The sequence below is a fragment of the Astatotilapia calliptera genome, chromosome 1 (assembly GCF_900246225.1).
Source record: "Astatotilapia calliptera chromosome 1, fAstCal1.2, whole genome shotgun sequence".
NCBI classification, from domain to species: Eukaryota; Metazoa; Chordata; class Actinopteri; order Cichliformes; family Cichlidae; genus Astatotilapia; species Astatotilapia calliptera.
In genome coordinates this window covers 17371763-17397585 of record NC_039302.1, presented here as the reverse complement: position 1 = coordinate 17397585, position 25823 = coordinate 17371763, and the positions used below count along the sequence as shown (strand labels likewise).

Here is a 25823-nt window from a genome sequence, read left to right as displayed (position 1 = left end):
TCTCCAGAGAGTGGGTACACAGATGACAGATGTTATTTTTTTTGTCATTATGTAAGAGTTCTCATTTGGCAGATCCTTTAACATCTAAAGATAGTGAAGATGACACTTGCGATTGCCTTTCAAGTGCTATGTGAGTGTCAGAAAATATTTCAGCTTCCCACTTCTCGCTGCTTTTTAACTTCCACAGTTTGACTCCGACGCACAGTTTTCTTGCGTTTTTTCCCCTGAATTGAGTGTTGTTAAATTATCTCAAATGCTGTCGCTAATATAAAGAAGTTCTAGAAACGTTTTTTGGAGCACCCTGCAGTAATCACTTAGGGCAGCCCAGTGATGTGAAATGATGTAAATTGGCTGGGCACTTTTGATTTTGATTTGCTTTCCTCGTTGAAGCAGATTCAGCAGGAGCTGGCAACATGAACAATGTTGCGCAGAGGAGCCAGCGACTCACTTTCTGTGCCAGTCAGTATAAAGGCTGGGCTCCAATCTGCAGCCTCCTCATCTAATTTTGCTGCCAGGCTTTAAAGGCCGCCCAGAGTTATAATGGAACCATTCAGCCGCTCATCCATCAGCTTATAAACAGTTTGTGTTATTGTGGTTCCACTGGCTGTATGTGGTGATTCCTGTCTTTTCTTCTTCTTCTTCTTCTTCTTTTTTATTTTTTATTGTTGTACATAACTAGTTCATGGTGGGACTTGGAGCCATTACTGTCTGCAAAGAGGGATTTATATGCAAGTATAGATTTCAATTAAACAGAGGAAGTATGGTTATATCATTCAAATGTATACAAGGTTTATTATTGCTGTCTGTTGGCTTCATTAACCTCGATTTCACCTGAATGAGAGAGCAGGAAACAGGAAAGTGTGTCTTTTTTCTTAGTGGCGAAATATAGCTTATGACAGAGAAACTCAGTAGAAACTTAAACACCTTTATATTTATTCCACTACTGGTTGATGCCCTTAGCTCCCTGTGTTGTTATTTATATGCTGCTGGGTTTGCTTTTGTTTACAGCCTGACATTTCTGTCTGCAGGCCCAGCTTATTGCTCAGTCCATCGGCCAGGCTTTCAGCGTAGCTTACCAGGAGTTTCTGAGAGCCAATGGCATTAACCCCGAGGACCTGAGTCAGAAGGAGTACAGTGACATCATCAACACCCAGGAAATGTACAATGATGACCTCATCCACTTCTCCAACTCTGAAAACTGCAAAGAGGTGGGTATACCTCAGAAGGAAGAACTGGGAATAAACAGTGAAAGACTTTGCATGTGGGACGAATCACACTGGCGCTGCAGGGCTATTAGAGAAATGTACTACTATAGTTGCTGTTAGCTAATTAGATTAAGAGGCAGATGGTACAGTAAAATCTACTCCAACAGTGTCAGATCTAGCTTATTTTCACTGTTGCATTTTTGCTTTAGTTAATGCCGTGCCCTGAAAACATTGCTGGAGGCTTTTGGTGAATTACAAACTGTGAAACGTTTACTGGTTTATGAGCACAGAGGCTGCAGGGGCACCATCACACAGCTGCTGTATTAGGGGCACATGAGTAATTTACAGTAATGAGGAACCTGGGCTTTCTTGAAGTAGTAAAGTTTTCCCACCTTACTAACTGTTCGAAGAATAAAGTCATGTCTTGAGGCTTGGTGTGTAGATGAGTAGTATCAGCTGGTCTGAAACAGGAAAACGTATCCGGCATTATGACAGTACTGGAGGATGAGCAAAAGCTGAATCTGAAAAGGTCTGTAAAGTCAAACATGGATGCGATAAATCAATACAGATAAATTATTGGTAGTTCTTTGTTGTTTAAATACATTTTACAACCAAAGTAAATTTGGTTGTAAAATGTTGTTCCTCCTAGCAACCTTTCCAACAAGCCAAACCTTTTCAGTCTTTTTTTTTGTACTTGCAAAGCAGGTGTTTTTCATACATTGCTATTTGAGACAACCAGTACAAACAGTGCTGACTTGTTTGCTAAAGACAATTCTGTTCTTTGTCAATACATCAAAAAGTTCAAGAATACACTGGCCAGTCACGTTTATATCCATGTCTGTCCAGGCTTGGCCTTTGACCCTTTGGATCTAAAATGTACCACTTTATGATGTTATCCTACTATAAGTTTGTTTTGGAAGAATTAGTGTAAGATTTATTGAGTTCAACATTTAGCACTGTTCAGTTCGCTGTTGAGTCCAAGTGAGCAAATCTGCCAGATTTAAAGAAATTCTCAGCAGTTGGCTCAGATGCATTAAAAAAAGACAGAAAAAGATCAGGGAGATTGTGTTACTGGAGGCATGTAATCCATTATGTACTCCAAATGCAATGATAGGACTTCTTTTGGCATTTTTTAGTATTGTTATTAAGGCTCAGAGGAAATAGGAAGACCACACAGTAATGGAGAAAACACAATGTCCTTAATTAAATTAGGCTACAAAGTGTCTGCAATGTGGTGAGTGTGTGTAGAGGCAAGAAAGAAAGAAAGAAAGAACGAAAGAAAGAAAGAAAGAAAGAAAGAAAGAAAGAAAGAAAGAAAGAAAGAAAGAAAGAAAGAAAGAAAGAAAGAAAGAAAGAAACTTAACCTCCTAGGACCTGGTGTCCACATATGTGGGTTGTCTAGACCAAAATACTAAATTTTATTCTACAAGGGCCTGATATCCACTTACGAGGACATTACACTGCCGCTGTTCTATCGGAATTTAAAGCGAATGTCCTCATATGTGGATCTCATTTTTCTCAGAAACAAAAATCAGGTAAAAAAAAAAAATCACATAATTCTTTGTTTTTACATTCATCAGGTCCCAATCATCCCAAATAGCAAACAGAAATTAAAAATGCATGCCATGGAAGAGTTCGGGTCTTAGGAGGTTAAATGACAGGCAAACAAAACCCAAACCAGCCATGACCCCTGCCTGCTGGAGAGAAGCAAGAGACATGTTTAGCACTAAACCCTTTTAAAAAACAAGTTCTAAGCGGGGCCAGACACTTACCTCCTATAAAAAAAATTTAAAAAAACAGAAAGATGAAGGAAACAAGGGAGACACAAAGTAGTAGAGAGGTCATCACATGCATCCATCGTGTCAAATGCTGTTATTAATCTCCACTGTTAGCAAATGTGCTTTAATGAGTATCTCATGCAAAACAAAACATGCAGATAAAATATGCAGATAGAAAAGTAAAATGTCATGTGAACTAGGGCTGCCACAAACGATTATTTTGATAGTCGACTAGTCACCGATTATTTTTGCGATTAGTCGACTAATCAGATCATCATCCATTGGACATAAGACATACAGCTTATTGCACCAGCAGCATCTGCTCTTATATAACTATCATTAGCTTACAGCTTGAAGTGTTTAAGGTATGTGCTAACTAAAAATAAAGACAAGATGATAGTTTATTAAATTTTAATGAATTTTGGAGATTGTCTCAGTGGAGTTTGATAAACTCAGCCGTCTGTTCCTTGCTATCTAAACTATAACAGGACATTGGAGTAAATTCTACCATTTCACACTTCTGTTTAATCAGTTTTCTGTTTGACATTAATTCAGCTGTGTAAAACTTTAATCTCAGCCAAACCGATTTACTCAGGAACAAATAAAACACTGAAAAAAGCCAAACAATAACATTTTTAAGTTATCTAAGTGACTTAATATCATGTTTAACCTGAGTAGTGAAAGACGGCGCTGGGTTTGAAAACAATTTGCCGGGAGTCCGGTGTTCTCACGGGCTCTAGTGAGCCTTGAACCCCAGCTAGCTATCGAGCTGGTGGGTAACAGACGTCTCCGAAAACGTCGCCGCACTTTTACAAATATGTGGTGTCTTGATAAACCGAACACATATTTGAAGTGTACACAGCTACATTCTCGCCTGAAAATATGTTAAAAGTTTATTTTGTAACCTAGAAAGAGAAATAAAAGTAATATTAGAACTAAGTAGCTGCTGCCATTGTTAGAAACTGAATTGGGCTGAGCTGTGCTATGAATTCTGGGATAGGTTGGGCCATACACCCGACCTATCCTTCAAATCTGGGGAAAAGTAGGACGCATTTGTCGGCTGCATTTGCAGAAGTCTTCGAATTTGGAAAGCCTTCGTCGCGTCGCTGCAACGTAACCGGCCTTCAAATGTGGCCGCAGCTACGATACCGGACACAGCTCCTTCTTCTTCGGGGTTTAACGGCAGCTGGCATCCTTGTACATGCAGTGCTGCCATCTTCTGTTTCAGTCCGTTATTACACTCTTAAATCCTACTACTTACGTCTTTCAGGATCTTACAAGGCTTTAAACGACGCGTCGACTATTAAATTTGTCGTCGACGATTTTGGTAGTCGACTAATCGTGGCAGCCCTAATGTGAACTAATCCAGACATTAAGGTAAGAAACCTTGGACCAGTAGTCCTCACTGATTTTCAACATTAGCTGTAGCGGTCTAATCTGACCAGAGATTTGAATCTATTTCTGTATAAGCAGTAATCTGTAATCCATGTTAAGAGACTGTACAGTCTCACTGTTGTAAGTATAAAATAAAGTATACATTAATCTATATGAAGGATATTAAAAACCCCACCATTGTGGGTCATGTGTTTTCAAATACAGTTGGACAGTTTCTGTTCATCATTAAGGTTTTGGGTTTTTTTAAATGACAAACAGACTCCATCCCCTGCTTACTTCTGTCTCCACAGCTGCAGCTGGAGAAGAGTAAAGGGGAGATCCTGGGTGTGGTGATTGTGGAGTCTGGCTGGGGCTCCATCCTGCCCACAGTTATTTTAGCCAACATGATGAACGGCGGCCCAGCAGCTCGCTCTGGCAAGCTCAGCATCGGAGACCAAATCATGTCCATCAACAACACCAGCCTAGTGGGGCTGCCGCTCGCCACCTGTCAGGGAATCATTAAGGTACCGAGACACTGAAGAAGTGGATGGAAGAGGCAGCTGAAGTCATGAAATACACCCTAACTTGTTATTTTCAAAATTCAACTACATAATTTCTGTGAAAAAACCTCTTATGTTTGTGTGTTCTTCTCTGTGTCAAAGGGCTTAAAGAACCAGGTCCAGGTGAAAATGAACATTGTCAGCTGCCCTCCTGTTACTACAGTCCTCATTAAGAGACCAGATCTAAAGTATCAGCTGGGCTTCAGTGTTCAGAATGGCATTGTATGTATAATTTCATAGAGCTGTAAGTGGGTGGCTCTGATACTATTAGTTATTAGTTATTATTAGTTAATTAGTTAAATGATCAGGGGGTAGAATGAAATACCTTTATAATGAGCTAATTTTCTTCTTTGTTGTTGTTGTTTGTCTTTCCTCCAGATATGCAGTCTGATGCGAGGAGGCATTGCTGAGCGAGGTGGGGTCCGGGTAGGTCACAGGATCATAGAGATCAATGGTCAGAGTGTGGTGGCCACAGCACACGAGAAGATTGTCCAGGCTCTCTCGAACTCTGTTGGCGAGGTGAAACTGATGCACACAAACATTTCACAAAAGAACATCTACAAAGAAAGACATAATTTTCAGACACAAACATTTGCAAATCCAGTGCAAATACTGTGATGGTTTCAGTACAACCACCGTTTTTTTACTTTTGGCTGAATATAAATGATGGATTTCGTTATTGTGGCTTCACACACTCGTTGTCTGAAACCAGACATCACGAGCTGGGAGTGGATCAGACTGACAGTCACTTACAGGGTACTGCTGTATCTAGTTTATTATAGATGGGAGCATAATTTACCACATAAAAATCACATGAAATAAAGTTGTTAAGACTATAAACTCATCAGGATTAAATTCAGTACAGTTTAAAATGTTTAAAAGGTTGTTTTCTCATAGGGATGAGTCACCTGTTATTGGCCATCAAAGGAAATAACTGCTGATGGTGCAAAGTAGGTGAATCCTGAATTAAATGCTTCCCCTCTTTGAGACCAAGTATTGAAGCAGTTAACAATAAGAACAAATGTATGCTGATTGACATATGACAGTCGGGTTACAGAGGCAACCAGAGCCTGGAATGGTTGCTAGCCACCGACTATCAGCTACAAAGTGATGTGTGATGAATGTCTTCCTGTGTGAACGCTCCTTTATACACTGGTTTCACCATCCTGCATCCATCTATGCTGTCATGGTTACTAAATTGAATCATCTGTAAAAATAATGCACAGCAATGACTGTTGGTACATAATCGCAACAATTACTGCTCTAAAGCAGGCATGTCAACTCAAATTACATAATGGGCCACATGCTTGATCTTAACTGGGTCACACTAGTGAAATTCTCCTTTCTGTCAGTGAAAAGTAGTTTAATTACACATTTAATCCTTGAGATATCTTAATATAACAAAATCAAGTGTGAATTTAACATTAGGTCTCGGTTTTTCTGCATGATATAGAAATCCTGCTGTAGAATGAAAGAAATCTGTCAGCATGACTCTTTGAGTTTAAATTATAAGAAAAAGAAATTGTTGAATTAGAGAAAAGGTTCTGGTGGCTCATTGACTGTCCAGAAATTTGCTTTTTTTACTATGTACTTGTAGTGAAAAACTACAAACTTTTCTGTCATTTAATTATTTATCTGTTGCCTAATTGGTTGGTGAAGCCATCGGTTCTTAAAATATGGGTAAAAGTCATGCACATTCCCAGCACCATCCACTGGGTCAGATTGGAATTGTTGCCAGGCTGACTCTGGCACCTGGGCTTTATGTTTGGCACATCTGCTGTGAAGAAAAGAACTTTTCCATGTGTCTTTAACCCTTTAGACCTCTACATCATCACTGTGGTTTTTCTGACCAGAATAAACAAACTGTGAGCGATAAATTGCACAAAAATGCCGTATATAGCAAAAATGATACAAATGAAAATGCATATATGCTAATTTATATTTAATTTATCTTTCAGAATTTGTCAGAAGGTTCAATAAACTGTCCAGTTTCAAAACTTTACAATTTGCTGACAATTATTTCATGGTTCAGGCTTTACAGGGTTAATTTTGACAGATGACATACTTTTAACAGACAGCCTGCAGTGTAAGCAAACAGTGCGGTTGGTGTAATTCTTACATTGGTAGGAAAAATCGTAAACACGGAGTAACCTTGGATGAGTGAAGTGTAAGAGCAGAACTAGATCACTGTCAGAGCCAAATAAGTCACACTGCTTAAAAAAAATACCCAACTCAAATACACGGTAGATGGAAGTGTCGGTTCACTTATTCACTACTTAGTGTTCAGGCACTTCGATGTGGGAGACCATAAATTGTGTTAGTACAGTACAGTAAAATATTCTGCTCATATCATTACTTTTATACAGTTGAGAACCCTTTAAATTGTCTATATCTTTTTAAACTGTGTCCTTATTGCCTGGTGACATTTTTGTCCATCGATTTCATTTGAATTTTATGTTGTATTTACAAGAAGAAAAAAACCGTCTTATTCTTCAGTTTTCAGCTGATGGTCTATTTCACAGAACCCCTGGTGTTTTCTCTCTCCGTCAGATTCACATGAAGACCATGCCGGCAGCCATGTTCAGGCTTCTAACGGGACAGGAGACCCCCATGTACATATAAAGAACAGCCAAGAACCGCCCCACGGGACAGGCAGTCAGCTGCGGTGGGTTATCATACAAACAAACCTGACTGGTTACGGGGTGGAGGATTACTCCTCCCTGTCCTTTCAATTCTCTCTTCTTTTTCTTTTCTTCGTCTTTGGGCTGATGACTCCAACTCCTCATCATCTCTCTAGTCTGTGCTTAACATGCAACAGCCATTATATTGATACTGGATGCCTAATCCACTCGACCAGCTGAAGAGACAGAGTGTATGTGTTTGTGTGTGGATGTGCGTGGATACTGTTTGCTATTTATTTGTCCTGTCTGTGTGGACTTACCGAACGAATACGTCACAGTTTATTTTTTTATATTCATGTAATGCAATATGATACTTCTACTCTACTTTCTTGTATATTTCCATTTTCATTTCTGTTAATTTATTCCCATGTAAATACATATTTTGCTAATATTGTGAGTGCGGACGGGGGGGCAGCGCTGTATTGTAAATATTTACTGAATCTTGCCATCGAACTGAGGCCATGATGATGGCAAAGACACAACTTAATGCCGGATATCATCAAAAGGGGAACGAGTTACGTGTCTGAAATGTTGGGTTTAGATGTGCTAAGTGAATAAAATAACGTACACGTGACTCAAGCCAATTCTTGGAGCAGGGGTGTACGGGAGAAACGCCATATCCTTTTACTTTACGACATTTTAAGGCAATACACGAGTTCAACTTCTGAATGGCAAGTCTTTTCTAAATCAAACACTCACATTTAAATAATATTAACATGCATCAGTTATGCTTTGGATATCAAGTCACAGGTATGAAAAGTTTCTTTTGTGTGCTTCTCTTCTGTGTGTTCATCTCTAGTGTTCTGACTGAAACTCATGCATACTTTGAGTGGACTGTGAATGTAACTTTGTTGTGTGAGCTGTCTCATTGCCATACGCAGTATTAGAATGTCTGTACATAAATAAAAAACTTGTCTAGTATTGTGCTCATGTTAAAAAATAAAATAACAAAAAAAAAAAAAACCTCACAGGTTTAAGTCACCGCAAACGTCCTCCCAGCTATATGTTGCCCTTCATTCTTGAGAGGGAAAGAGAGAACTGTGAATCACACACTGTGACAGACGACAAAAAGCCTTACTGGGGAGTAATGGCTTTCCAATGCATTGTAGTAAATTTTAACCGTAAGAACATTATCTGTGTGCATGCCTCGTAAAGTAGAATCATGTCATTGTGACTGGATAATAAAATATGAGCTAAACCTGGCTGTGATTTATTTTTTTAAACTGCAAATGCTTTAAATTACTCCACAAAGACTTAACTGCCTGAAATCTTCATGATTCTTCATGAAGGTTCAACGAGGAACTGCAAACAATCCTTAGAGATTTTGGTCTATGTTGACTTGATAGTATCACAGTTGCTGCTGCAGATTTGTGAATCTCCCAATGCACCACATCCCAAAGGTGCTCTGCTGGACTGGGATACGGGGGGGGTGAAAAAGTATTTGCCCCCTTTATGATTACCTATTTTTTTTCCTACTTCAATGTTTCAGATCATCAAACAAATTTAAACATTGGACAAAGATAACACAAGAAAATAGAAAATGCAGTTTCTAAGTATAGGTGTTTATTATTAAGGAGGGGAAAACAATCCAAACCTACATGGCCCTGTATGTAAAAAGTGGTTGCCCCACCCGCTCCATTATAACATAAATTAACTGTGGTATATCACATCTTTGGAACGCTGAGTTCAACTTCTCTAGTCACACCCAAGCCTGATTACTGCCACACCTGTTCTCAATCAAGAATTAATAGGATCTGCCAGACATAATGGAGTATCCAAGGAAATTCAGGAACAAATGAGAAACAAAGTCACTGAGATCTCTCAAGTCTGGAAAAGGTTATAAAATCATTTCTAAAGCTGTGGGACTCCAGCAAACCACAGTGAGAGCCATTATCCACAAGTGGCGAAAACATGGAACACTGGTGGACCTTCCCAGGAGTGGCCAGCTGACCAAAATTACCCGATTCTTCCAAGAGGTCACAAAAGACCCCAGAACAACATCCAAAGAACTGCAGGCCTCACTTGCTTCAGTTAAAGTCAATGTTCAGGACTCCACCATAAGTAAGAGACTGGGCAAAAATGGCCTGCATGGCAGACTCAAGACTAAAACCACTGCTGAGCAAAAGGAACATTTTTGCCAGGAAACATTTTTATTATCCCCAAGACTTCTGAGAAAATATTCTGTGGACTGACAAGACCAAAGTTGAACTTTTGGGATGGTGTGTGTCCGATTACATGTGGTATAAAAGTAACACAGCCTTTCAGAAAAAGCATATCATACCAACAGTAAAATATGATAGTTTGATGGTCTGGGGCTGTTTTGCTGTCTCAGAACCTGGAAGACTTGTGTAGTAAATGGAAGCATGAATTCTGCTGTCTGCCAAAACAGCCTGAAGGAGAATATCTGGCCGTCTGTTCATGACCTCAAGCTGAAGTGCGCTTGGGTTGTGCAGCAGGACAATGATCACAAATACACCAGTAAGTCTACCTCTGAATGACTTAAGAAAAACAAAACGAAGACTTTGGAGTGGCCTGGTCAAAGTCCTGACCTCATCTGATTGAGATGCTGTGGTATAACCTTAATAAGGTGGTTCATGCTCAAAAACCCTCCAATGTGGCTTGGAAAGAAAGCAACTGGACTTGAAGACGTTTCACCTCTCATCCAAGAGGCTTCTTCAGTTCTAAAATCAGTGGTGGAGTTTTATCTGGGACTTTCAATCATTTAGTTTTAGAACTGGAGAAGCTTCCTGGATCATTAAAATAAAATAAATCAGGCTAAATTGAAGTGTTTATGATGCAAGTTGAAATTTTGATTGGCTGCTTTAGTCAGAAGTAAAAACAACTTAATATCTCTGGTAAAAGAATTGTTACTGATACAGCACATTTCACACACACACAGACACACAAAGATGACACTCAGGGGCAACTCAAGGTTCAGCATCTTGCCAAAAGATACTTGGGTACATGGTCTGTAGAACCCGGGGAATGCTCTACCGACCTACTGAACAGTAGATGACCCGTTCTACCACAGCCATCACATGAGATGATTACTACGACTAAATAATTAAATTACTATAGACACTTCAGGTAAGACTGATTCTGATTTGATTAGCATCTCTCAATTGAGCAGTGAACAGTAAAACATTTCTTGCGGTTATATATTATGCAGTGTGAAATTTCAATGCAGCTGTTTTGACTCATCAAAAACTACAGAGGAGGCCATTCAGCAGGGATACAGGATACCCAAGCATTATCCAAACAGAAAAGAGGGAGCCTTAATTATCAGTTTTACTTGTGTTTTTCAAGGTGCACAGGATTATAATTCAGCCTGTGTGTGATGAAAGGCACTTGCTATGTGACAGTTTCATAATAGGTATTCATTCGAAAGCAAGGCTGCAGTGTTTTCTTCTTTTGATTGCCTAAAACTGTCAGTGTAGAAAATACATTAAAAAGCAGCTTTGCAAAGGCATTTCTTTCAATGGTCTCTCGTGCACATAGAATTAGTCTCAGATTGAGACCAAGCATTAAACAAAAAAAACAAAAAAAAAAGGTTTACCATCAAATATCAGAGCCATGATAGAGGTGACCAATTATCTGTTATAACCTGCTCATTTACAGCCATGCAAAAGAGGAATATTGTATGGCATGATGTAGGATGCTTACTTGCTTCTCAACAAATACTTTACTGAACATTGTTTCCTATTATTTAATCACATGCATGTTTTTGCACAAGGCAGCTTTGTGTAATTATAAGTGTTCCGAGTACTCATCACCTTAATGGGGGACAGGAGTTTATAAGTATATGAAGTCAGTATTATTGCTTCAGGGGAACAGTGTGCTATAAAACTCAGCTAGTTTGTCCATACTGTGCATGACTCATTCTGGTGGCACTAGTCTCCAAACAACCCACTGCATGAAGAAAAGAGCAGCTCCAGAGGAGAAAGAACTGTGCGGCTGCTCCAGATTTTGATAAACACTTTGTAGCATAGTATTTCAAGAGTGAACTCCATTTGGCAGGTTTCTTTGATCAGTTCCAGTTTTCTGCACAGCTGAGTACATTGATTTCCTGCACACCCACTATAAAAAACAGCACACCACAATTAACAGGTTGTAAGCTCCAGTACGATTTACATCAATTCAACTTTGAAGTTCTTATGCCCCCTAGTGTTGACATTTGTAAATGCAGAACCTACAAATGTACTCCACTTTAGAAATACAAAGTTCAATAATTCAAGATTTGTTTTTATTGTTACAATATTTAAATTAATCCTTAACTTACAGATACCAGAAACTTGCACATTACATACAGTCATACAAGTATTATGTTTTAGTATTAGAATCAATAGGCACTATGAAATCCTTTAATCGTACCATTTAATAATTCTAATTACATGTGTTTCCTGCAAGCAGTGCAGCAGTCACTTCTTTCACAGTGTGGTCAAGTTGAGGGATTGTTTTGAACTAGCTCTGTTATCTTTGTTCAGGTCAATGTCCAGTTTGTGCTAGTCATGCAGAGCCGCTGTCAGTTGATCCGTTCAGGGGTTTTGGTCATTTTTGTCACACTTCAACATAACCTTTATTCCAAGACCCTGACGTGTGGTCTCAAAGGCTTGGACTGCCTGCTCCAGAGGGAAACGATGGGTCACAAGGGGCTTGACATTCACTTTACCTGACGCCAACATGGCAATCGCCATTGGCCAGCTGCAACACAAACAGTTGTTTAAGTGCAATAATTACTTTAACTTAGCCCAAAGACAATGGTCCATATATTACTGCTTTTAAAATTGATGGAACCTAACTGTTGGCATCTGCTTGTAGAAAAAATGTATATGGGCGTTAGCTTACGTATTGCAGTAGCGGAAAACTCCTCTGATGTCTACTTCTCTTACAGCGGCATTGATCAGAGGAACTGTAGCCAGCTCTGAGCCAAGACCCACCAGCACCACGACACCTCCTGAACGGGTTGCCTGATAAAGGGGAAGAAAAAAACAAAACAAAACAATGTGATTATTTTACGAGTCGGCAGAGACTGAACCCTGTTTATGTTGGGACAGATACAGATAAGATGGTGTCCCGTTTTAGTTGGTGCCGTTTTTACCATTTCGCAGTGTTTAACCTTGCATCATATCTCATGAGCTCATCAGCTATTATGCAACTAAAAACTTTTGCCAACAACTATAGCAAGCAAAAGGACATGTCACTGCTGAGTTGAAGTACAAAAGCTGCATGAAACTTTGAAATATTAAACTAAATTAAAGAACTATACTTCATGTGTGAAGAAATGAACTTTAGATCCCACCACTGATGGCAGGCAAGAGAACTTCAAGTTTCGACATCTCATGCAATAATGTAATGCAGATTTTAAATTCTTACTCTCTCATCTATTACTTGCATGGAACCGTTCCAGAAATGTGACTACAACTTTTGACTTTACTGGGCCACATACATAGATGGCAGTTTGGATGCAGCTCTCAACACCAGTGCATTCAATGGTAATGTGAGGCTGCGCCCCCAACATTTCCTCCACACTCTTTGCCAGCTGCTGGGCTCCATCTCCTCTCCTCACAGTCAGCAGGAAGTCTGCACCCAGGTCTTTGGCCATCAGCAGACGCTCCTCAGACAGATCTGAACACAGCAAAGGATGGTAACCAGAGTTAAACTGAATTATGAGAATGAATACTTCTGTTAAGATAAGTGCTTAAAATGACAAATTGCGTTACCAGATATGACGACCTGCGAGGCCCCCATTGCCTTGGCTGCAAGCAGACAGACCAACCCGATAGGTCCTGTGTAAAGAGGAGAAGCATGCACAAATACTCCAAGTGAACATGTGTTACACAAACGTACATTTAAAAAGAAAGTTCAAGACTGCATCACATATTACTGACAACAGAGTGCTTAAATGAACTTGTTTCCAGAGGGGAAAAAAAGTTAAACATTGAGATTTACCTGCATGCATCCCCACATCACTCTAGTTTTGTGGAGTCAGTAGGACTCACGTTTTAGTTTACACCCACCGTGTGCCAAAGGGATTCCCTACTTGCATGAGCATCTTACTCAAATACCCTAGTTCTCATCTTGTTTATGGAATATTACTAGCAGTTTCGATGACTTTTGTCTAATTTTTACCTGCACCACAGACGAACACAGTGCTACCAAGGGTCACTCCAGCTCTTCGGCAGGCATGGATTCCCACAGACAAAGGCTCAATGAGCGCTCCCTCCTCAAATGTGACATTATCAGGCAACCTGAACAGTTTTTGAAGAGGGAAACAAGGAAAGAATTTATGCATGTTAGCCAACAGACAGATGAGGCAGCTTCGCGATTGATGGCAATCTTGGAAAAACACCGGTACTTGTAACAGAAGTTGGCACTGTGCGTGTAATAGCGACAGAGGTTTCCATCGTCAGGGGGTGTGGCACAGAAGAAGATAGTGGGAGATAAATTATAGCGTCCAGTTTTGAAGAACTCGTCCATCTCACGGGGCACACCAGGCTCAATAGCCACTCTGTCACCTAGAGAAAATAAAAGTAAAAATTAAAGCAGATGGTCTCATCTGCGCAACTATCACCACATGCGGAGTGAAAACTAGCATAAGGTAGAAGGATTCCATAGCTTGAACCTCAATCTAAATTCAATTTGTGTGATGGGTAAATTTAGAATAAGTTTCTTCAGTTCAAACTTTAGGAGACACTGGCTTTGGTGCACAGCTCAGAGTTACATACTATATTTGCACTTACCCACTTTAAGGTGCTTGACCTCTGAGCCAACCTTCGCCACTCTCCCCGAGGCCTCGTGCCCCAGCACCATGGGTTTTTTGAGCACAAAGTCCCCTATCCGGCCATTCTGCCAATAGTGCACATCCGAACCACAGATTCCCACAGAGTGCATCTGCAGCAAAACCTCTGAGTACAAAAGGCAAACCAGGAACGCAGTTAGGACACAGCTGCACTCCCAGACTGGTCTGAGTAGAGATCATGCAATTTTCTACATTTTAAGCTGCTTGCTTCAACACCATACTAATGAAAAAAAGCAATGCCCATGTGTTTTAAGTCAAAAGCTAAGAAATGAATGGCATAATTAAAATATAATGACCAATAACTCTATTCATTGAAAAAGCATTTAACATAGCAATAACAGCTTGTTTGGGTTTGTTTGCTCTTTGATGACGTATATAATATAAGTTGCACTTGAGTGCAGTACTATACCATTAGGTCCTGGTTCCGGGATAGGGCGATTTTCCTGTCACAAACGACGAAAATGCAAAAAAGTTGCAGTCAATTGAGGTCGCACAGCGTGTATGAACGTGAATATGTAACGTCACAGCACAGTTTCATACCAGCCGCAGGTCTTCTTTAGCGTGCAGCACCAGGGACAGATTGTCTTGCGCCATGACAGAGAGAAATGCTGGGCTTACAACGACGTGAAGTCAACAGAAAGCACGGCAAAGTGCAAACAGACAGACCGGCCAGACCGTGTCGAGTTCCCCTCAGCTTCAAAGTACTCAAAGCAATGGCAGGGCACTCCTTCCTAAACAAACCCCGTGATTGGCTTAAAACGCTGCGGAGCAGTCCACTTTGTAGGGGTGGACGCTGCGACGCAAAAACATAAAACTGCACAAGTGTGACACCAAAACTATTCTTTGCCCCTCGAGTAAAGATATAAACTATATTTTTATTAATCGCAAATTGATATTAAATCTTCATCATTGATATGGAGCGATTTAATAAGCAAAATTGTTTTTAAATTGCTGTGGTGCTACTTGAGTCAAATAAGAGCGTCCATTTGAAAAGGGGAGGGAGTAAAAAGGTAAAACTGACTGGATCGTTAACCAACCCGCGGTACAGAGGTCAGGTAGTAACTAAAGTTTAGATCAGATTTACTTATTTTAGGGCGATAATGAATAATTATATGTATATTAATTCCGCCTAAACAGACACTAAATCAAGAGGTGATAAGAGGAGGTAATGCTCAGAAAATGTGAAAAAACAAACAAACAACTGGCTCCACGGGTGGGACGCGAGCACTGTGCAGTATAAATAAAAGTAAAAGCAATTCATTTTCAAATAAAAGAGAAAAGAGTCTATCTATTTTAGCTTAAGAGTAGGTTGCATAAAATTATATACGGCTATGTCATTATCAGGAAAACACAGCACAATGTGACGAGGTAAAGAAGTTCTGATGTAATGGAGTCAGAAACGCTTCTTGCAATGTAGTCATGCAATGTAGCAACCCTTGTGGATATGGGAGCAGGCATTAAGTTTAAGTGCTTTATTGCATATTGTGTTTTTAAGATAAACAGGAAATATAAATAGAATCTGGAGATGAAACGTGAAATCCAGTAGTTGGTTGTGTAAGTGTACAAATTCTTTGTGGGATGGGAATCTGCAGTGCTTTCCAGCAGGCTTGGAGGCTAGTACCATCACCCAAGCCAAGCAGGTAGCTGGAGTAATGCTGTTAACAGCTGAAAAAGAAGAGGGACCCCAGCTGGCCAGTGGGTTCAAAACAGGAAGTGTCTTTTTGTGATGTGACAGTGCTAACCACTGCCCCGCTGCACCACCCTCGCAGTTTCCAAATTTGCAATTTGGATTCTTGTAACTTTGCCTCTGTCACGCAGATAGGTGTAATACACGTAAATGTTGTACGTCAACAGCCTAAACAGATGCAGAAGAAATAGTAGCAATATTTTTGTTATTCTCAAGGTGCCCCTTGTTAGGTGGCTACACTGAAGAGAAAACCTTGTCTGCTTATCTTATCTTTTTATTCATTAATTTCTTGATTGCTATCAGGGGGCTGCATGCTGTCCCAGAGCAAAAGTCTGAGGTGCACACTGGATGGATCAAAAGTCTTTGTACTCGTGGGAGCTCAGTGAAAACTCTGCAGGTAGATTTTTTTATGAATTTAGTAAACCTACTGTAAACTAGAAGACTTTTAGCTGGTGGCACACCCATCTCTCACCCTCACTAGAGTCAATCCAGGTTGCTGTATTTGTCATGGAAGTTAGCAAAGTTAAAGCATATTCAATTAGCACATAAATGTAATTACTGTCTCAAACTTTGATTTGTGGATTTAAATAGACAGAAAAAAAGTTTATAATTTTAAGTGTGGAGCCACTAATATGATCCTCCTTTCAGCAATGGTTTCATCAGGCAACAATAAAAACTAGGGACAATGTCAGAGGGATAACATAAGTACAAGGTCACAGGACAACCAGCGTCATGTGGCAAATCACCATCGTTTATGATATGAAAGTTAAAAGCTAGTGGCACACAGAACTGTAACAAGAGTACAATAAAATCACAAAATGACATCAGCAGTAGCTATAACATACTGATTACTAATAAATCAGTGCAGGAAGGCAATGTAAACATAATAAACAAACATAATAACTCATCTTGTAAAAACTGCTGGTTTTCTCTAACTATTTGCTTGCTTATGAGTGTGGCAAACAGCAGAGTGTTTTACATCTGAAGCATCGGAAACACCTGCAATAGAAATCGCACAGGTCACCCGAGTATTTCTGCAGCTTGTCAATGCTGACGTACCCTGCAAGGAGTAAGAAGAAAATAATAATGTGTAGCACACAAATGTCTTCTGCCTTTTACTGTCATCTATTATTACACTAGACCTTTGATACAGGTCAATAATAAACTGTGAAAAGAACAGTAACTAACAATTCTTCACCTGTAATCATGCTTTTAATTGGATATTTTTGCATATGACCACAAAGTGGTGCTTCATTTTCTGATGAGTCGGCGTCAGATAGTCCAGAACTGCCAACAGAGTGATGGAGGCTTTATTAGTTTAGTAGTCAGTCTACATTTTTTAAAATCAGAATCACAATATTTATAGTTGCAAGTCCACATACTACCTTATGCTGATTTCTTCTTCACTGAACTCATCATCTGTTGGGCAATTAAAGCTTTTCAGGGAGTGCTGTAAAACAGGAGTTACTCTAATTAAGTTTATTTTAAATCCCATCACATGTAACACAAAACACAGCAAGTTCCTGAGCAATGTGCCACGATGCAAGTTCAATTAATCCAATTCAGGGTAAGTGGAAGAAAATGGATGGATGAATGAATATTCTTTATAATAAATAGCCTAGCAGACATCTACAAACATTTGTGAAAGAAAAGGTCGTTCTCAGGAGCTCAGTAAATTCCAGCGTGGTTCCGTGATAGGATGCCACCTCCGCAACAAGTTCAGCCGTGAAATTTACTCGCTATTAAAAGGGGACATGAAATGCTACACACATAAAAGCTCATTTACATCGCGGAGCCCTCCTCTCAAAAACTGACATACATCTGTGGATTTAAGAAATAAGAGCTTAAAGTTAAAGTTTTAAAAGCATGTTTAACATCATCTTCTGTCCAGCTGTTGGCCGTAATGTTCAGGTTTGTAAAGTACTTTATAAATGAAAACTTTGTGGAGGAGAATTTGTTTGAGTCACCAGACCGGCATCTATGTCAGTTTTTGAGAGCAGGGCTCAATGGTGTAAATTACCCTTTATGTGTGTAGCATTTCCTGTCCCCTTTAAATATTCCACAAACAGCTGTTAGTGGAATTATAACAAAGTGTAAGTAAATGGAAACAACAGCAACTCAGCCACAAACAGTGTATACTGGCTTGTCACAAAGGGAGTGTGGCATGTTTCTGTATAACTGTGCACGATCAACAGAGGACTTGTTTGGCTAACTGTTTCAGCATCTCACACACATTAGTGTGGAAACAAGAATTACAGGCGTAACCTGTGTGCAGCTTATCTTGCTGCTGTCCGTACCTCATCCGCTGACTGCTCATTACGCTCCCAAATCAGCTGCCCAAACACTTTTCTCACCTCTGAAATGATACATAAATGAGAAGCTGTTTCCAACGTCATGGCAGGTTGACATTCTTTGAGCTGAACCACTCAGAAAGTGACAGTTCTTGCAAATGTTTTCAGGAACCTGAGGAAAAGCTATCAATTTTTTTTTTTAAATGAAGAGGCAAAAATCTAAAGAAGTGGTTTGTTTAGAAAATAATTCAGGGTTTTTCCTTCATTTCAAAAAGGGGTTGTGGTCCTCCCGCACAAATAAATGACCAGGATTGTAATATATAATATTTTTTTAACACTTCTTTAGTTAATTTATCCACTCATATAATATATTTTTATTTATCAAATGTCCAGAAAAAGCAGTGAACAAACTTTAAGTAGGTTAAATCAATATCTGTCAACATTTCTTTTTTATTTCTTATTATCTCTGTATGCCTCAGTCTTATCTACCAAGGACTTAGTATTGTTTAATCACAACAAATTAATAGGCGTAAATTAATCCTTACCATCTTGTACGGAGGCTGGAGGCAGCACATACTGACCAATGCTCAAAGACTTCACACTCTGCCTCTTTTCACAGGCGGACAGAAACAAGCTGTGAAATACTGTCAGTTTGTTCCAGAGGTAATCCTTGCTCTCAAAGATCCTGAAAAACAGTATTTACATGTTAAGCTTTAAAGGGATTGTGGGAAAATGCGTTACAAACACAAACGCTCCGGAGGATGATAACTGTAAAGCTTTTCAGCTCAGCATGCTAACCTAAGAGTATCAGGGCATGTAGCATCTTCACTGAAAAGGTAATCCGCTGTCCTCCAATGAGCAATGGAGCCCCCCTCTGAAGCTAAGAGATAAAAAGCGATCAGAACAAGCTAACAAAGGTGTTTCTATAAATGCCAGAGCACAGTACTGTGAAAAACACTTCCTCCAACCCTCAATTCTTGATATTCTGCTAGCAAAATGGTGCAGTGATTTATTGAAAGGTACAAACATACACTACAATACAGTATGTAAGGCAAAAATTGGGCTTCAACTAAAGAAATGCAGGTTTATTATTTTTTCAAATATATATTTGAATAATTAAACAGGTCAGTGTTTGGGTCGGTCAGGTAGAAGGAGTGGATTTGAAAGACCTTCAAAAAGATTGGAGAACTATTACTTAGACTACTTTAAAAAATGCACAGAAGTCTGGCTTCTTTGAAGCAAAAAATAAAGACATTAGTGGTACCTCAAGACTTGTGCACAATACTAGAGGTCCCTTTAAATCAAGACTTTGTTAAATTACTTTAAACTTACCTTATGACAGCAGCAGCATCTTTAAGATAATTCTATAAACTTTCTTTGGTTGCTAGGTTTATTTGGATGGCTAGCTTAAATCAAAGCTAAAAACAGGATACTTACTCCAAAACATGTGACAGGTCTGTGGCACACTGCTAGAAAACCAGGCAGTCTTATAGCGAAACATGGCCAGAAAACTACGAATTAACTACTATTAGTGTAGCTTGTTTTTCATCTGCTTCTTATTTTCAAACCGAACCCCTCTTCTGCTCTGCGTTAGCCATCACAGCCAGAGTTGGCGCTCAAAATGCTCTGCTGCATTCAAATGCTGTAAAAACGGTAGGAAATGTTTTAGATTAGAGAAAGAATCTGTAGAATATCTGGCCTGCAGGTAGCCAAGTGAAAATCTGGCAAGAAAAACAACTTTTCAGGGCTTTTATAAGTTATATTTTCTTAGATATGTCATTAAACAACAAAGCCAGAAAACCTCAAACACGAGTACTTGAAATGAAAGTGACCAAAATAAAACAAAATAACTTTTTTTCCAATTTAGTGAGCTGAGTTAGCTGTGTTAAATCATTGAAAAATCACAAATTGCGTGTAAGTACCTGATTTAACTGTCATTGTTATTTATACTATTACCATATCTGACTGAATGAATAAAAGGTAATAAGTGGCTGTTTTTAATTTGCTTCCTAAATGCAACAAAGAGAGACACAACAAGAAATGCACCAGGGATTTTAATTCTAAAACAGAAAGTTTCTTTTCCTTCACACAAAACGTCCTGATGTTTTCTGTTTGTTTGTTTTTTACTGTGGACCCACTGCAACAGAAAACTTCTATAGTGGATTGTGGAAAAAGCCAAACCAAATTAAACTCATTTTTATGATGTAATATGAATGGCCATGGGAGAAGTCATCATCAGCAGGAGGACCTGTGAAAGAACACTTAAAAGTCCAGAATTTATGCCCTCTTTTATACGGTCCAGATTGGAATCTTTGCCAGCCAAGTCTGGCCTCCAGGCTTTATGTTCACAGCCCTGAGCTACACACTGTAAAGAAGAAAGACAGATGAGTTATGGGCTTTGCATGTTCTTCAGTGCTCTACATTTTACAGGTAACGAACTTACAATTGACAATTTATATTTAGCATTATTTCTTACTTATATTTGTAAAGCCACACAGGGATAAGCATGAGAAGAGCAATAGTGCATCCTACCGACTGGATATTGTGCATCTGCCCGGTCTTCACATTGTTGTTGTTACTGAACGTGAAGCTTACTTGAGTTTGTATTAATAAAGTACAATCCTGATCTCAATCCTGCATTAAAATACTCAGTATTTGTAAAGTCTTTTACGACCACTTTTAACACACAGTACTGTAATACCAACACTTTAGTATGTAGTTCATTAAAAAATATATATATATATAAATAAAAATATAAATTCTTTGCTGGTAATGCACTTTTATTCCCCAATCTAACTTTCCAGAATTGTAAGGTTTAATGTATGGTAAAGGAAAATACACGATAAAGCATCTATTCTTATCCCATTAAAGCCTGAGCCATGAAAACGTTACCAGAATTTTTTTTAGGTTTATTAAACCTTCTAACACATTTTAAAAGAGAGAGAGAGAGAAAGAAATGAAATATTAATTTGCACACACCAGCTTTAATTTCTATCATATTTGTTACATCTGTGTTATTTTTGTTCTTTTTTGTTTTGTTTTGTTTTGTTTCAATTTATTGCTTTCAAATTTATTGTACAATTTATTTAGGTTTTTCAGAGGGATACTGATGATGTGAAAGTCTTGTATCAAATATGATACACTTAACATTACAGGGTGAAAAATACATTTGATAAACTGTGTTTTGAGGAGGACAGGCTGATTAGTACTATTTTTTATCCTTGTCAACCATTCAGTTATATTTCTTTTGAATATATTGTGGTTTTCCCTTTAGCTTATCCCCTGGTGTCGATGTAGCCAAAACCCTCAATGAACACTACTTGATCGGTAAAGGTTTATACTTAAAACTATAGCATGTTATCAGCCCTCTGACATGGACTATTAATGTACGGCACAGCAATTTCTGCAGTACTGTATTTTAACACCAGATGGTAATATTTGCAACATCTTATACAGTAAGAGTCCATATTAGATGGTTGTTAACTACTTAGTCTGACAATACACGATAAGTATAAGCCTGCCTTAATGAAGCAGTTTTGATCAGTGCTTTTTAAAGCACACAGAAGCTGCCACTGACTTTGTCTAAATTCAGCAACCCCCTGAAAGCAAATCTGGCTCGAAATGCAGCTACATTTGTAGCAGATGTCTGATTTATCCTGACCTCATTTAAAGAAGCTATCTATACTCAGTGAGACAGCATGGAGGTAAAGGTGTTATATTATTATATTGTCAGTTTTCTCACTTGTTCACAGTGTTCACATGAGGTACACAAAGGCTTGTAGACATTGACAGCAGTACAGATGGACTGTATGTACAGCAGCTTCTCTGCTTTGCGTTGTTTAACCTCCTCGCTGGGGTTGTCTACAGGTCATGTTTTCAGTGCTATTACATGGCCACACACTCAGAGTCTATTTACTCTGTATGTGTCCATGAATAGACAGTAACCTTGTGCTTTATAAGGAAGATATTCCTGCATCCTGGACAGCACTATTCCCACATAGCTGCTGGTATAAATCCAGAATACTGATAGTGGCACATTTGAATGGGTTTCATCCCATGCTATTACATGTCTACGCAAAGAAATTGCTTAGAAAACCACCAAGCACCTGCTTCTCCATGCGTGTGCTCGGTTCTTGCTTTGCACTGGTATGTCAGACATGACACGCATGCACAGAGGCTCAGCCTGAGCCAGTCGGCTTAGCTGAAATATTGTACCAATAAGCACAAATAATGTACATCACCAGCTTCGCACGTATATTGTTATTGGCGGCTGAGTTTCACCACTCTGGTGCTGGTGAAGCAGTTTAAAGGCAGTGATAACTCTGTTGCCATGAGAACAGCGAAGCCACACCCAGTATTTCTTCCCAACCTTCCCCCAACAACCTGCTCGAACAAAGCACTGGAAAGAGGGTACATGCACTGAGGTTTAACATGTGCAGAGAGGCAGGAGAAACACGAGAGTATCTCTCTTCCCACATCAAATGAAACAGCAGCAATAATGATATGTATAATTGACTACTTGTTAAATTTGGGGGGTTTATTTGTGTGGATTAAATCTAATTGTTTCTTAAATCTCTAAATGGAGAACTGAAGCAGCCAGCTGATTATCTGATTAGTAGAGTGACAGAAGGCTGTTATACCAATATTGATTTGCCGTGGGTTGTCTTGTTTAGTGACCTAATGAAATATGTTTAGATATGAAATCCCTCTCAGACAACATGCAAATTAAAGATCTCACCTATTTTATACAATAAAACATTTTACAAATGTATTAGATTTTCACGATTATTTTTATTTTTTGTTTTGCATATCTAATAAATCTAGAGATGTATTATCACTTCGTTTTCACTGTTATATTTCACATGCGCCATTCTTTTCTTCAACTCTGGCCATGTCGTTGTTTGTTGTCCAGAAATTATTCAGAAAATCTCAGTTATGTTAATAAAAAAATAATAACTAAATACAGGGTTTTTCTCCTTCCCTTTTTGCCTCATGTCCTGATTTTGTCCTTTCAGTGTCGCTCATGCTGGACAGAAAAATGTTCTGTGGTGGCAGAGCTGAATGCCCAGAGCTCATCCATCTCTCCTCTGACCCTCATGATGTTGTTCCTTTGTGTGGTAGCCTGGAGTTTTGCGCAGTATTGCCATAGTTAGTGTGTTGTTGTTGTTGTTGTTGTTATTGTTAGGGCTTTAACTATTCATTCTCATTTTGTTCATTTGATAATTATTGTCTAGATTAACTGATCAGTATGCGTGTGCTTGCCACTTTGTTAGGTACACATTGCTAGCACTGGGTTGGACCTTTTTTCCTTTAAAACCGTCCTGATTCACATGACATAGATTCAACAAGGTGCTGGAAACATTCCTCGGAGATTTAGGTCCATATTGACATGATAGCGTGACAGAGTTGCTGCAGATTTGCTGGCTGCAAATCCGTGATGTGAATCACCCGTTCCACCACATCCCAAAGGTGCTCTGTTGGACTGAGATCTGTTAACTGTGGAGGCCGTTTGAGTACAGTGAACTCATTGTCATGTTGGAAACATTTAGAGATGCTCTTCTGCATACTTTTGTTGTTACAGTAGTTGTTTGAGTTACTGTTACCTTCCTATCAGCTTAAAGCAGTATGCCCATTCTCATGTGATCATTGACATCAACAAGACCAACAAGACTCAGAGAACTACTTCTCATAGGACGTTTTCTCTTCTTGGATCTGTTCTCTATAAAACCAAGAGATGGTTGTACAGGAAAATCTTTGCTGTGTCTAAATCGAACTTGTCATGTGACTGGCTAATTCCATATTTCTGTTAGAGAGCAGTTACCTAATCAATAATTTTAACAATGTGTACAGGATTTTGACTTCATAAGAAAGAAGATTGGAAACCTAGTGAAAATTGTAGCTTTTTTTTTTTTTTTTTTTAAGATGGCAGCACGTACACACACATGTATCGACACAGCACTCCCATCTAAAGTGCATCTTTTTATATTTTTGTGTTTTTTTTCACTGCGTTTTCCTGCAATGCACTGAGCACTTTCAGTCGTCAGGAACTGATAGACTGGAATAGACAGCCTCAATATAGGACTACAGGTCTATAACCCTCACGTCTGTAGTCACGTGTAGCTGATAGTGTCTCAGCACATCAGAAACTGTTTACCCCCCTCCTCCCTTCCTGTTACATCCCCATGTAACGGGAAGAGTTGCATGGGGATGCTCTTCGTGGACTATAGCACAGCGTTCAACACCATAATCCAAACTGCAAGTGTTCCAGTTTGGACATCCTTACCACCAAACTGGAGCACCTCCACGTCCTCCCTGCCATTTCATCCTGGATCAAAGAATTTCTCATCAATCAGCCCTAATGAGTCCAATTTGCAACCCCATCACCAGCTCCTCCTGTCTCAGGAAAACCAGGGCCATGACAGGTGACTCCTCACAGTCCGATCACCACCTGTGTGACCTGCTGCCCTATGGCCGGTGCGTCAGGGCATTTAGTTCCCACACCTCCAGGCTCACAAGCAGCTTCTTCCCCTGGGCCATTCAGACTGTTAACACTATCCCTCCCACACACTCCACCTCTACATCCAAAGCACTTTGCAACTCGTTTTCTAATGTGTGTGTTTCTATTATTTTTGTAAAAATTTCTCTTGTTTTGTGTGTGTCCCTATCGATTGTTCGTTGTAACTGAAAATAAAGGGTTATTCTATTCTATTCTATTCTATTCTATTCTATTAGATTATAACTGACTTAAATTGTTGACCAGCTAACACATTTAATCCCAGATGACAAATTATTCAAGGATTTTAGCTCAGATTTCTTTCATAATACCGGTATATGAAAAATATAACATCAGTAGTCTCTATTTCTTTTCTTTTTTCTTTTTTGCACACTAGACTCATTTATAGTCCTGATTCGCTGATTTATCTGAATTTTCTAAATCCCTGCTGTGGATTTATTTTAGAGGGACTGAGATACATATGAAAGCTACAATCACAGAGGAATTCAACGTTGTAAATGGAGTTAAATGTTCAATGAAGCACATTGACCAGAAGCATTTAAATAATCAGCAGAATGACTATAAATCAAGATTTTAAAAAAAGGATAAGAGGAAAAAAGTACACTTGTCACTGACTTCCCTGCCACGTGGGGGCTGTAGAGGTGTTTCTCGTGTGAGGGGACTTTCCAGCACAGAGAGGTCTCGATCATGACGGGATGTGTATAAAATAGTGTCCAGAGGTCTCAGACAAGCTGAGTGTCTTTATGAATAGTTCCTTTCTCTGAATTTTATATACTGCTTCCAGACGTCACCAGATATCCAGTCAGCGGTCTCAGCGCAGCAGTTTATCAGTGCGATGGAACAGTAAACCATCCTAGCGTTACATCACTGAAGGTTTCATTTTCTATCCACACCGGTCTGTCACTTTAACTTGCATTCAGTTTAGTTCTGTGTT

General features: G+C 39.2%; 3 protein-coding genes across 5 annotated transcripts in view; 1 reads left to right on the top strand and 2 right to left on the bottom strand.

The window, feature by feature from the left end:
- apba2b (amyloid beta (A4) precursor protein-binding, family A, member 2b) overlaps positions 1-8800 on the top strand; it is a 79204-nt gene extending 70404 nt beyond the window's left edge. For all 3 annotated transcript variants that reach the window (XM_026166958.1, XM_026166944.1, XM_026166948.1), the window contains 5 exons: positions 1029-1208; positions 4669-4881; positions 5020-5139; positions 5296-5436; positions 7468-8800. In XM_026166958.1, the coding sequence (XP_026022743.1) occupies positions 1029-1208; positions 4669-4881; positions 5020-5139; positions 5296-5436; positions 7468-7539 (726 nt within the window). In that variant the 3' untranslated portion in view covers positions 7540-8800. The remainder of the gene's footprint in view (positions 1-1028; positions 1209-4668; positions 4882-5019; positions 5140-5295; positions 5437-7467) is intronic.
- A 3019-nt stretch (positions 8801-11819) lies between these two features.
- Positions 11820-15145, bottom strand: sord (sorbitol dehydrogenase). Its single transcript, XM_026166918.1, has 9 exons — positions 14938-15145; positions 14807-14840; positions 14339-14503; positions 13954-14113; positions 13728-13846; positions 13319-13384; positions 13045-13223; positions 12444-12565; positions 11820-12299 (listed from the first exon to the last, which is right to left on the bottom strand). Exons 1-9 carry the CDS (start codon positions 14989-14991, stop codon positions 12134-12136), a joined length of 1065 nt encoding a protein of 354 aa, XP_026022703.1. The 5' UTR covers positions 14992-15145; the 3' UTR covers positions 11820-12133.
- A 1669-nt stretch (positions 15146-16814) lies between these two features.
- On the bottom strand, positions 16815-21081 carry terb2 (telomere repeat binding bouquet formation protein 2). The gene is made up of 7 exons (XM_026166931.1): positions 19813-21081; positions 19174-19255; positions 18921-19060; positions 18382-18440; positions 17470-17534; positions 17283-17371; positions 16815-17144 (listed from the first exon to the last, which is right to left on the bottom strand). Exons 1-7 carry the CDS (start codon positions 19874-19876, stop codon positions 17032-17034), a joined length of 612 nt encoding a protein of 203 aa, XP_026022716.1. The 5' UTR covers positions 19877-21081; the 3' UTR covers positions 16815-17031.
- Positions 21082-25823: the final 4742 nt, after the last annotated feature.

Bases quoted from the DNA above. Each gene is read 5' to 3' on its own strand.
- terb2 (XM_026166931.1), bottom strand. From the start codon at position 19,876: ATGTTTCGCTATAAGACTGCCTGGTTTTCTAGCAGTGTGCCACAGACC. The intron at 18,441-18,920 runs GTAAGGATTAAT...GTATCATTTCAG, and splicing joins TCCAGCCTCCGTACAAGATG to AGGTGAGAAAAGTGTTTGGG. The intron at 17,372-17,469 runs GTAGTATGTGGA...CTCTGTTGGCAG, and splicing joins GAAGAAGAAATCAGCATAAG to TTCTGGACTATCTGACGCCG.
- sord (XM_026166918.1), bottom strand. From the start codon at position 14,991: ATGGCGCAAGACAATCTGTCCCTGGTGCTGCACGCTAAAGAAGACCTG. The intron at 14,841-14,937 runs GTATGAAACTGT...CGTTTGTGACAG, and splicing joins CTAAAGAAGACCTGCGGCTG to GAAAATCGCCCTATCCCGGA. The intron at 13,385-13,727 runs GTAAAAATTAGA...CTCTTTACACAG, and splicing joins TGTGTTCGTCTGTGGTGCAG to GACCTATCGGGTTGGTCTGT.